Source organism: Labeo rohita, chromosome 19 (assembly GCF_022985175.1).
Source record: "Labeo rohita strain BAU-BD-2019 chromosome 19, IGBB_LRoh.1.0, whole genome shotgun sequence".
NCBI classification, from domain to species: Eukaryota; Metazoa; Chordata; class Actinopteri; order Cypriniformes; family Cyprinidae; genus Labeo; species Labeo rohita.
The window spans coordinates 32,689,652-32,703,391 of NC_066887.1; the positions used below are offsets into that span (position 1 = coordinate 32,689,652).

A 13,740-nucleotide genomic window follows, 5' to 3' on the forward strand; every position below is an offset into this window, starting at 1 on the left:
TTCTCATTACTGTAATGCATCCAGATCATTCTCGTTAGTTTCTCACTGATGATTCTCATTAATTTCACATTACTGACTGAAATAGGCAGTAATTCAATTCAGACATACTGACCATTTAAATAGGCGTACAAATAATACAAATAAATTCAAGACACCAAATACTCCATATGCTGTCTTGATGTATGCATAAAAGAAATATATAATAATAATAATTATTATTATAATTATTTATTTATTATAATTTATGTATTAATTAATGAATAAAAATATACAAATTAAGTGCTTATATACACATATAAATTAATAATTTATAATAATTTGAATATATAAATACATATATAAAATATATATATATATTAAATAAATTATATATACACACACAGGGTCACACATATATATAAAATTATATGTGTGACCCTGGACCACAACAGCAGTGGGGTATTTATTTATTTATTTATTTTTTAAATTGACAATAAATAAACTTTCTATTGATGTATGGTTTGTTATGGACAGGGCAATATTTGGTCGAGATACAATGATTTGAAAATCTGGAATCTGAGGGTGAAAAAAAAAAAAAAAAAAAAAAAAATCAAAATATTGAAAAGAATTGCCTTTAAAGTTGTCCAGATGAAGTTCTTAGCAATGCATATTACTAATCAAAAATTAAGTTTTGATATATTTACAGTAGGAAATTTACAAAACATCTTCATAGAACATGAACATTAGTTAATATCCTAATGATTTTTGGTATAAAAGAAAAATCGATCATTTTGACCCAAACAATGTATAGTACAACTTTAAGTGATTTCCTATGGTTGTTGGCAGCATGTCTCAGATCAGTAAATGGGTGTTTAACCTGTAATAGTATGTGAAGCTGTATCTCAGATCTCCCTGTGAAATGACTTATTGTTTATCTTTTATTAGATTAGTTTTATGTTAAACTGAAAACGGGAAACACACAGTGAGTTGCGTAAGTGTGCTGCTGTGTGTATTTGTTCTTGCACGTTTGTTTATCTGTGCGGCGGGTGTGCTTCATATTTGTGATGGTGATAAGGGGCAGATAAGCGGACGTCTGGGATTGCTGGAATGCCGCTGATAGGAATGTGCCACGATCCGCCGCTGCGTCGCCTCAGAACCGCTCAAATATCAGTCCTTCCCAGCATCCATCTGTCCTGCGTGTGCTATGGAGGTTAATGTATGATTAGAAGATCTGAAGAATTGTTGAGTGTTGAGTTAACCAGCTTAACAAACCCATAACTCTCCACCAGATTAATCAAGATGTTTTACTAACCCTATCACAACTCCTTCAGCTGGAAACCCTGCTGGTCAACCACAAAAATTTAACCAGCTGGAAAGATGTTTTATCTCTTATGTGTGAAACCATAAATGATCCTGGTTTGTTGCTCCTGATGTATCTGTGAGTCAGTGGATTTGCTGTCCATCTGTGAGGTGTCTGGTGTTTCATCTGCTCATATATTACACCTCTTCATTTCATGAGTAAATTTATCACATAGTTCACGCTTCGCCGTATTTCGCCGTCTGCCTCTCGAGCCGTTTTACACACCAAGACAGAGCGAAAAATGTCCACAGATTGAATCAGAGGTGTGAGAAGTGGCGAGAAGCCATTAAAAAGTTCTCCTACTTAGGAAACTGTATCTATTTTTTTTGCCTGTGTGATTAAATTTAAACCAGGGATGCAAAATTTGGGGGGGGAATTGCAATTTTTTCTGATAAAGTTTGCTTTGTTTGCAGCAGCATTATTTTAGTATACTTGAGAAACTATTATAGTTTTTATTCAGAATTTGTTTTTTTGTTTGTTTTCATTGTAATTTTATTTGAAGTGTTAGTAGTTTTGCTGTGTTTTTGTCATTTTTCTTTTTTTTTTCTTTCTTTCTTTCTTTTCTTTTCTTTTTTTTTTTTTTTTTTTTTTAAATATGTACTTCAGTTTTAATTCAGTTTTAGCTTTTAGTACACCAAGTTAAACTTAAACTTAAATGAAAATGTGAAATGTTTCCTTGGCAATTAGCTGAAATAGAGTAAGTTTATTTATTTCAGTTAACATTTACTTTATTTCTAGTAACATTTTTTTCAATGGTACCTGATTAATAACCCTGATTTATAGGGCTGGACAATTTGGCTAAAACTGTGTGATTATATATTATATATATAATATATAATAATAATAATAATAATAATAATAATAATAATAATAATTATCTTTTATTTTATGTATATTATTAATGTTTTTTTATTTTATTATTACCATTTATATTAATACAAATATTTAACAAAAAGAAAGAAAAAACACTTCATTATAAAATTATTTTAGTGTTACTGAGAAACTATCATAGTTTTTCTTTTAATTTTAGTTGTTTTAGTAATTGTGCTGCATTTTTGTCATTTTTATTTATTTTTTAAAATATGTACTCTGAAAATATAATAATAATAATAATAGTAATTAAAATATTATTTTATTTTTTATTTATATTGTTATTTTAATTATTATTATTATCATTGCTATTTATATAAATACAAATATTTAACAGTTATATAATAGTTAATAGTTACATAATAATTTAACAACTTATTTATTTATTTATTTATTTTTTTGTTTGTTTTAAAACTAAACCAAGCTTTAAATTTGGCTAAAACTGCAGTCACATCTTAAAGCTTTTCTTTTTTCACTATTTTTTTTTCATGCTGTAAACACTGGTGACTCATTTCACTCTGCACCACGATGCGATTATATTTATTTAATTTAATTGCATCCTCTGCGATTTGATAACGGCACTATTAATCATGCAGCCCTGTAACAAAATGACTAACCAGTTTCCCTTTTCTCTTGTTTCCATCCAGAATATGACAGACACCTAGCGCACACTAAAGGCATGGCGACGGCATACCTGGAGCCCAACCCCAACCACACCCTGGGCGGCGGGGCCAAGGCTCGTCTCAGCGCGGGGACGGAACGGGCCCCCGGGGCCCCGGACAGGGTCCTGAAGATCTTCCATCACTTTGAGAACAACAGTGAGCACAGCACATGGTCCAGCAACATCCGGCATGGAGATGCGACCGACGTCAGGGTAAGAAAAAAAAAAATCTTTTTTTTCTAGGTGGTTCAGTTTGGTCGTTTATAATCATTATCTGGTCTGAGCAGGTCTAGATGGTTGTTTGGCAGAACTTTAGTTTAGTTTTTAATCAGGGAAACCAACTTTAGAGTTGGTAGACCACTTCAAACCAGCAAAAAAACAGCTACCAAGTGTGTTTTTCCTCTTTATGGACATTTTCTTAATTTTTTGGTGCAGGTTGTAAACAAATGAAGCTTCAAACTTTACAAATGTCAGGTTTCCATCTTTGGATGTGTGGTTTTTGTGTTTGTGTGTGTTCAGACGTGTACATCTGTCCTTTTGAAGCTCAAAAGCTTAATTGTTCCCCCTGAAATTGAGTTTGTTACAGACTCTGTTAGAGACGCAGCAGTTGTATTGATCAGTGTCTGTGTTAAGAGGATTGTTTCGCACACATCCGCAGGAAGGATAAACATGCTGTTCCTCTTGATTGGATGGTCTCTGGTGACTGCTCATGTTTCATTCTGACCTCTGAGGCCTTTATAACCGACTCACTTTGTCTGGACACTAACTGTCTTAATGCATGATCATTTACAGTCAACAAGAGCATGTTTTGGGCTTGTTGTGTGTGATAATTCAGTGCATTTTAAGGCAGGACATTGCAGGAAGTTTTGAGATATTGGACAAATTTGCCTTCATAACATGTCTTGTTTCAGACTAACAGGGAAGAAAACTTCCAAAACAAACATTTAGATGTTTATTTTATTACTCTTTATCTGTTTGCATCTGTGTCACTCTAAACAACAACAACAAAAACACAATATGTTGAGTCAACTTAAAATAATTTGGCAGTGGGGTAACAAATTATTTTAAGTGGACTTAACAAATAGTTTTTTACAGTGTAGATTTCAATTAATATATATATTATATATATCTTTAATGTTTCAGCAGCACTTACACTGCCATTCAAAAGTTTGGGATCAATAAAATTTTTATTTTTATTTTTTTTATTTTCCTCATTAAAGTTCCATTTATTGAATCAAAAATATGTAACATTCTGAAATATTATTGCAATTTAAAATAACAGTTTTCTGTTTTAATGTACTTTAAAGTATAATTTATTTCTGTGATCAAAGCTGAAAGCTTCATGTATGGATAGCAGTGTATTTTAAAAATATTTGGCTGATATAATATTGAGAAAAATCACCTTTAAAGTTGTCCACATTAAGTTTTTAGCAATGCATATTACTAATCAAAAATTAAGTTTTGATGTGTTTATGTTAGAAAATTTACAAAATATCTTCAAGGAACATGATCTGTACTTAATATCCTAATGATTTTTGGCATAAAAGAAAAATGGATAATTTTGACCAATGTATTTTTGGCTGTTGCTACAAATATACCCGTGCTGGTTAAGACTGGTTTTGTGGTCCAGGGTCACGTATGTCAACAAAATCAAACAAGCACTTTTAAAACAGACTTTATCCAGTGTTCAGATTCTTATTCTAGAAAAATATGCAAATTCGTGCATATTTAATTAGATCATACTTAATATGCATCTTTAAAAATAAGAAGAACACTGGTAAATTGTTGGCCTATTTTGTTTCTATAACATGTCATATTTCAGAATAGTGAAAAAAAAATCCAAAATACACAATATGTTTATTTTATTGCACTGTATCTATTTGTATCAGTAGATTTACATATCTTATTTATTTATTTATTTATTTGAATCACTTCAGTACCACATACCAACACCAACATTTACAGTTTTATTCACATCTACATTCTGAAGGTTTGTTCGTATATAATTCACCTGATTTTATACAATATTTTATTCCTAAAAACAGAAATAATGCATTTTTTTTTATTTATGGAGGGTACCAAAATCCCTTCTGTTAAAACCTTTAATAGGTCAACAAAATAAAATATGAATTTCGAATCTGGCTCAGTCCAAATGTATGCAAATTAGTGCATATTTAACTAGTTAATACCTACTTTGCATATTTAAAGAACATTTCATATTAGATGAATATAGTAAAACTACTGTTTTACTATATTCATCTGTCGTGTCTTGTTTTAATCCAGAGAAAAAAGTGTTTGTCTTGTGATCTTTTTTAAGAAGATGTGGATGTCTGGCTGAGGTCCAAATCAAACACGCCTGAAGCTCAGAAGCTGTTGGTGTGGTTTAATGGCAGCAGAAGTGTGTGTTTCTAAAGCGGACTCGGCGTCAGTCGTGTCTTTTATCTGTTTAAGCTTTACTGCTGATGTTCAGATTCCCAGCAGCAGGGATTTCATTCCTCCTGAGCCTCGTATGGACAGGCGAAGATTAAAAGAGGAATCTTTGTGGCCTGAGGAAAGCAGTCGATTCATATGTGGAAGAATGAATGGAGAAACAAATGGTTTTGATTTAAAGTAGAATACAATAAAACTTTAACTGCATTATGACTCATTTATTTTACAGAAGGAAAAACTTTTTGTATTCGTATGAGCTGTCGTTATTTGTCAGTCCCTTTGGATAAGGGGATCTGCTTAATGAATATGTAAATATGAATCAAATGCATTAGCATTCAGACCTACATGTCACATAACAAGGCAGGAATGGCAACTTCTAATTGACAATTTGCATGCAAATGATTTGTGGTGCTAATGACGCTGAGCTGAATCATTGCCGATCACTCAGAAATGAATTGCACGCTTTTGTTTTTTATAAATGAATAGAAAGTCAGTTGTTAACGACTAGGGTTCGTTTTTTTGTTTTTTTGCTGTATAATGACAACGTCTCGGTCACAAATGTTTTTTTGTGACGTTTATGATTAAGAAAATATGTGAATTAATCCATGTTTTTTTTATTATGCTAAGAAATACAATGCAATGCTTTAAAATCTTAAATATCATTTACATTTTTTTAAATATTTTGTAATATGTCTTATTGTTTTTATATATATATATATATATATATATATATATATATATATATATATATATATACATAAGCAATAAAGCATATATATAGTTTTTAATTTTTAATATAGCTTTCATTTATTTTTTTTATTTCAGCTTTTTCAATTGCTGAATTGTATTTATTTATTTGTTTATTTATTTTTTGTTTGTTTGTTTATGTATATATATAAACAATAAAACATATTTCAAAATATTTAAAAAATGTAAAAAAAAATATTTAAGATTTTAAAGCATTGCATTGTATTTCTTAGCATAATAAAAACAACATGGATGTGAATTCATCCATGCTTTTTGTTTTTATTATGCTAAGAAATACAGTGCAATGCTTTAAAATCTTAAAAAAAAAATTTTACATTTTTTTTTTAATATTTTGAAATATGTTTTTATATATAGCTTATTGTTGTTTAATATAGCTTGTTTAATATTTTTATTTTTATTTATTCCTGTTTTTATTTTATTTTATTTTATTTTTATTTTATTTTATTTTGAGCCGAACTGTTCGTGATCACTCAGAAACTAATTGCACACTTTTGTTTTTATAAATGAATATAAAGTCAGTTGTTAATAACCAGGGGTTTTTCATGTATAATCATCTCAATCGCAGATTTTTTTTTTTTGTGATGTTTATGATTTAGAATATATATGTGAATTAATTCTCGTTTTTTTTTTTTTTTTAATATGCAAAGAGATACAATGCAATGCTTTAAAATCATTATTTCTCAGTTTTGAATTCAACCACATATACGTTTTGTAACTCAAGTTTAAGGTACAGTTTTAGTTGTAAGTCATGTTAGCATATCATGTAATTCAGTTCATTTGCAGTGATTATGTCATTAAATTTGCCAAATGAAGTGCTATAATTATTCTAATGGGAGATTTTACTGTTGTTTCTCGTCTTTGCTCTTGTCCTCTGGATATTTGACAGGTTGAATAGTCTAACAAAATGCATGTTTAATAAAATGTAACCCATTTGAAAAAACTCTTAAATTTCAAGTAAATTTCATAATTATTTACAAAGCAATGATGAGTAACAGTAAATTAAACATGATTTTTTTTAATGGTGTTTTCTTGTAAAACATGCTCCAGTAATCTTTATGTACACTTAAAACAATTATTAGTTTGATGCTGCATGTTCATTTATTTATATATTTTTTTTATGGCAATTAAATCTGAAGTATTGTGCTTGAGTTGATCTTTACGGTTCATGAGTCCCTTTCCTGGTATCGGGTTTATTTTAAAGGCTCAGATCTAACAGAAAGCGCACGTCAATGCCGGAAAAGCGCTCCCGGTGCCAGTGTGCTTTGGGGAATCCAGCTCTGTTATTCCCGCACACCGCGGGTTTGCCAAACCGACAGTGGTAATATGAAGACCACGTGTAGACGGCGGTTCCAGCTGGCCTGTGCTCTGTTTATATGTCGTGTCCTGCTGGTAAAGCCCAACGCTGAACTGCCCTGACGGTCCTTTTAGCCTGAAACTGGGCCACAGACGCGAACGTGTCGTCATAAATATGCAATGTTTTAGCTAGAGTGTCAGCATGAGTTTTTAGACGTGATGTAGCACCGTAGTGTCTTTACTGTCGTGGGTGTCACCACCGTCTGCTGAGAGAGCTGTGAGACGCTGTCTGGGTGCGTTGCTGTTTTGTCTGGCTCTCACTCTCTTTTTTAAGGTTATTTAGTCTGCACAAAAACAACAGAAGTTAAGGGTGAATCTAAATATATATGCTGCAACGTTGGTTGTTTAAAAATCCATCTGATGTCACAGGTCTGTGTATGCTGGTCAAATCTATTCGTTTTCTAATTTTAGTTTGAGACACGCTGCCAATTACGGCAGGAAATCACTCAGACTTTAAACTTAATTTTTGATTAATAATATGCATTGCCAAGAACTTCATTTGGACATCTTTAAAGGTGATTTCCCCAATATTTAGATTTTTTTGCACCTTCAGATTCTAGATTTTCAAATAATTTTATCTTGGCCAAATATTGTCCTATTCTAACAAAACCATACATCAGTGATGTATTTTAAATTTTAGTTTTAGTAATTCAGTAATTTAGTTTATATATATAGTTTTTACATTTTTATATAGCTTTCATTTATTTTTATTTCTTTTTTTTTATAAATGTTTATATTTTTAGTTTTAGTAATTCAGTAATTTAGTTTTTATATTTATATTTTATATAGTTTTTACATTTTTATATAGCTTTCATTTATTTTTATTTCGTTTTGTATAATTGTTTATATTTTTAGTTTTAGTAATTCAGTAATTTAGTTTTTTATATATGTTTTTATATTTAGATTTTTATAAAGTTTTACATTTTTATATAGCTTTCATTTATTTTTTTCATTTTTTAAATAATGTTTTATATTTTGTTTTTATATATTTTTATATATATATATATATATATATATATATATATATATATATATATATATATATATATATATATATATATATATATATATATATATATATATATATTTATATATATATTCATTTATTTTTATTTGTTTATATTTTCTGTTTTTCTTCTAACTTTAGTTTTAGTAATTTAGTTTTTGTATATATTTATATTTTTATATTTTTATAGTTGTTACATTTTTATATAGCTTTTATTTATTTTTCTTAAATTTTTTATAATTGTTTATAATTTCTGTTTTTATTATCATTTTAGTTTTAGTAATTCAGTAATTTAGTTTTTTATACATATTTGTTATATTTATATTTTATATCGTTTTTACATTTTTATATAGCTTTCATATTTTTTATGTAGATTTTATTTATTTTAATTTTAATTTTAGTTTTAGTTTAGTTTTAGTTAGTTATTTTTAGTTTTTTTTTTAGTTACTGTGGTTGCCAATGGATCATTTTTATTATATTTTATTTTTTTATTTTTTTAAATGTTTTATGTAAGCTTTATAATTTAATTTATTTCAGCTTTATTTCAATTGCTGAATTTTGTTTATTAGTTTTAGTTTATTACAATAACAACCCTGATTTCAGCCATTTGGTTTTTGAAAATATGGCATTTTCAGTCAAATTTAAAAAATAAATAAATAAATAATAATAATAAAATACATTTTTAGTTGTAATGTTCAGTTACATTTATTTATATTGTATGTACTATATATATATATATATATATATATATATATATATATATATATATATATATATATATATATATATATATATATATATATATATATATATATTTATTTTTTTTTTTTTAATTTATTTATTTATACGAAAAGAAATATATTGTGATTATTACCATGACTATATAAAATTAAAAATATTATCATAAAATTTACAGTGAAAATTACTGATAACTAAAATAAGAGTTGTTATATTTGAAGTTTTTAAGAAGTTACTATGTTGTACAGTAGAGTGCTAGTAGGTCTCATTTATCTAACTGCATTGCAGCTGATTATCTCATTAATGTACTAATCCACCTCACAGAATCACTATATATTTTGGCTCTTATGTGATTATGTAATCCGTTTAGTGTGTAACCACAATGACATTCAGACACATTGCCAGAATCCCTCTGTTGTGATTGCGTGTGTGTGTGTGTGTGTGTGTCCTCAGAGCCCTTGGCAGCTCTGCCCCGTGTCCGTAATCCAATCAGTGAGGGCCACGGCGGTGCCATGGCAACCACCCAGCTTCCGTGACGACCGCATCACTTTCACATCCTGTTTATTAGATTATGCGAGCATCATCTCAGCAGCAGAATAAAAGTAACAATTTCTTTTAAAAAATCTTGCTAACTGTAAACTCTTGTACAGTAGTGTGCGTTTGAATGGTGTAGTGCAGTAAATGCAGCGCTGCAGTGCCGTTCTAGTGTGTGAAGGTTGTATTTCGTCTCATGAAGTTGAGTTGGATTTACACGGCAGGTTCCAGGTCGGCTCCATTACGCTCTCTAATCATCGAATAACAGCCGCAGGATTTTTACGCTTCTATAAATCAGTGTATATCGTAGTATGCCGTACATTATGGTATTTTTATGAGCGTGAATTGTGTGTTTTGTGTCTGCAGGGAATCATTCAGAAGATCGTGGACATTCATAAGGTCAAACACGTGGCTTGTTTTGGGCTGCGTCTCACTCACGTCCCGTCGGGCGACATCCACTGGCTCCACCCGGATATGGGCGTGTCCCACGTGAGGGAGAAATACGAGCAGAATCGCCCGCAGGACGAATGGAGGTAAATCATTCACACGTTTTACACGCAATAAACATTCACACACACCAGAGGAACTATATAATACAGTGTCTGATAAACCCAGCTTGGATGGCAAATGGACTTGGATCCTTCCTAGTCTGATTAGATTTTTTTTAGATAATATTTGACACACATAATAGCTTTTATTTTTATGTTTTTTTAGTGTTTTAATTTTAGTGTAAGTTTTAGTCATTTTGTTATGTGCTTTTATTATTTTTATATTTCTGTTTAGCTTTAATTTTTTTTTTTTATTTCAGTTTTAGTAATTTTAGTACTTCAAATTAAACTTATTTCAGTTCATTTTTTGGCAACACGTCACATTAAGGTGTCATTAGTTAATGTTTGATCATCATTATTAATAATTAAAATTATTATATTAGAAGTAATATTAAAATTTGCCTTTTTTATTTTAATAATGTATTAGTAAATGGTAAAATTAACATTTATAAGATTAATAAATGTTTGTTAAATATTTTCTTTTCAGTTCAAATTTAGATTAAGTTTATTATTTTTGCTATATGTTTTTGTCTTTTTTTATGTCTATTATTCTACATAATAAATTGGCTTTATTTTATTTCTATTTCAGTTTTAGTTAATAATTGTATTACTTTAACTTACACTTATTTTAGTTAGTTGCCAAGATAACATTTCTGCTTTTCAAGGGTTTTATTATTATTTTTTTTGTTTAGATTTTAAATTACTTTATTTTATTTTACGTAATTGAGAATAACGTACACTGATTTCAGTTAGTTGCCAAGATAACATTTCTGATTTTTAAGGGTTTTTTAGTTTTTTATTTTCTTAGATTTTATTTTATTTTATTTTAGAATTTTTTTTAATTTAAAAATGAAAACAAAAATAATTTTATTTTTTTTAGTTTTAGTTAATAATAACAACATGACGAAGATGACAGAATTGCCACTTTATTGATATTAACTTACACTTATTTCAGTTAGTTTTACTGTGTTTTTGTCTTTTTTTATATTCCTATTATTTTACATAATAAATTAGCTTTATTTTATTTCTATTTCAGTTTTAGTTAATAATTTTATTATTTTAACTCACACTTATTTTAGTTAGTTTCCAAGTTAACATTTCTGTTTTTCTTTTTTTTTTTTTTGTTTTTTTGGTTTAGATTTTTATTTTGTTTTATTTTATTTTATTTTATTTTATTTTATTTTATTTTACTTAACTGATAATATCGTACACATATTTCAGTTAGTTGCCAAGATAACATTTCTGATTTTGAGCGTTTTTTTTTTTTTTTTTTTTTTTTTTTTTTTTTTTTTAGATTTTTCACCTATTTATTTTATTTTATTTTCAATTGAAAAATGAAAACAAAAATAATTTTAATAGTTTTAGTTAATAATAACAGCATGACGAAGATGACAGAATTGCCACTTAATTGATATTAACTTACACTTATTTCAGTTAGTTGCAAAGATAACATTACTAATTTTTTACTAAGTACTACAACATTGCTAAGTTTTTTTTATTTTATTTTATTTTATTTTATTTTATTTTTAATAGTAGATTTAGATTTAGTTAATAATAGCAACACCATGAAGAAGAATGACAGAATTGCCACTTCATTGATTACTAGTCTTGCAACATAATTTGACCCTGTATTATTATGATTATCAGTTTTATACATTTATTTATAAAATGTGTATTTTCTATGTGGTAAAGTGCAATTCTTTGTCTGTGCTACAGAAATCTTTATTCAGGTTTGTGATATTTGATTGCATTATACAAATTTTGATCCCTTCTGGAAAAAATGTATAGACCAGCCTAAGCTGGTTTGCTGGTGGTAGCTGGAGTCATAGGTTGGTCTGTGTTGGTTTTAAGGGGGTTTAATGCACCTTTCAACTGGTCAGGTTGGGAGACCGGCTCAAACCAGCTTGTTGTGTTGTGTGTTTTCATAAATGAAAGGTCATTTTCTGCATGACAAACATCACATTTATCTGTACGGGACAGGAGGGCCGGTGGTTGCCATGGCGATGCTCTCGTGCTCGTGTCATTGCGGCAGGAGGAGTGTTTGAATTCGTCGTCCTCTAAATGAGTGCACCTGCTGCTGGCCTTTTCTTTGTCCGTGTACATGTGTGTCTGTTTTATTTTATCAGAGTCTCTGAGTTATTCCTTCACAGATGGCATTTTTATGTCACCTCATCTCTACCCACAATGCAGCAGGGGAGCCGTCAGGCCCGTGTGCCCCATGAAGCAGCTGTGCGTCCATTCACCACCGCTAATTCACTCACACCAGCTTTTGTCCTGTCACTCACAGCGCAGAGATGCAGAGAAAAGAGCGTCAGTGATTTAAAATCCCGCCTTTAACTGCCCCATATGCAAGCTGCTGTTTGTAGAGGCTCTTGTCGGTTTTACGTCTCTAACTCTTGTAGGCTTTGACGGATCTGATCAGCTTTGGGCCCAGACCAGCATAAAACCTTCAGTCTGGCTCTTGAAAGATATAGAGTGGTCCCATATAGCCAGAATGAAATCTGTTTTACTTTCCATGTTGCAGAAAAACAGCATATGTAGGTTAGGTATGTTTTGAAGCATGGCAGCTGGTTTGAGCTTGTTTAAGCTGGTCCTAAGATGGTCCTAAGCAACTAGCTCCTGCTCAGGACTATCTTCAACCACTTTAAACCAGTTCAAACCAGCTGCCATGCTTCAGAACATTATGTAATTATGTATTTTTTCAACAAGGTTGCAGCTTGTTCAGCGTTTAGACATGAAATTAATGAAATGTGACTTTAGGGCTGGGTTCGTCTGAATCCTATGATATGTGACATGTTAAAATAAAAAAAAACGTGTGATTATGAGATTAAAGTTGTATTATTTCGAGAATAAAGTTGAAATTACGAGAATAAAGTCAAAATTATAAGAATAAAGTTGAAACTTTCTGAGAATAAAGTTGAAATTGTGAGAATAAAGTCAAAATTACAAGAGTAAAGTCAAAACTTTACCAGAATAAAGTCAAAACTTTACCAGAATAAAGTCAAAACTTTACAAGAATAAAGTTGAAACTTTACGAGAATAAAGTTGAAACTTTACGAGAATAAAGTTGAAACTTTACGAGAATAAAGTCGAAATATTTCGAGAATAGAGTTGAAACTTTATGAGAATAAAGTTGAACTATTTTGAGAATAATGTTGAAATATTTCAAGAATAAAGTTGAAACTTTACGAGAATAAAGTTCAAACTGTACGAGAATAAACTTAAAACTTTACGAGAATAAAGTTGAAACTTTACGAGAATAAAGTCGAAATATTTTGAGAATGAAGTTGAAACTTTACGAGAATAAAGTCGAACTATTTTGAGAATAATGTTGAAATATTTCAAGAATAAAGTTGAAACTTTACAAGAATCAAGTCAAAATTTTTCGAGAATAGAGTTGAAACTTTACGAGAATAAAGTTGAACTATTTAGAGAATAAAGTTAAAACTTTACGAGAATAAAGTTGAAACTTTACGAGAATAAAGTCGAAATA

General features: G+C 29.4%; 1 protein-coding gene across 5 annotated transcripts in view; it reads left to right on the plus strand.

Moving 5' to 3' along the window:
- The window catches only part of ptk2aa (protein tyrosine kinase 2aa), a 92,446-nt gene that overhangs the window by 12,592 nt on the left and 66,114 nt on the right, over positions 1-13,740 (plus strand). For all 5 annotated transcript variants that reach the window (XM_051136212.1, XM_051136208.1, XM_051136210.1 and 2 more), the window contains exons 2-3: positions 2,857-3,083; positions 10,066-10,232. In XM_051136212.1, the coding sequence (XP_050992169.1) occupies positions 2,857-3,083; positions 10,066-10,232 (394 nt within the window). The remainder of the gene's footprint in view (positions 1-2,856; positions 3,084-10,065; positions 10,233-13,740) is intronic.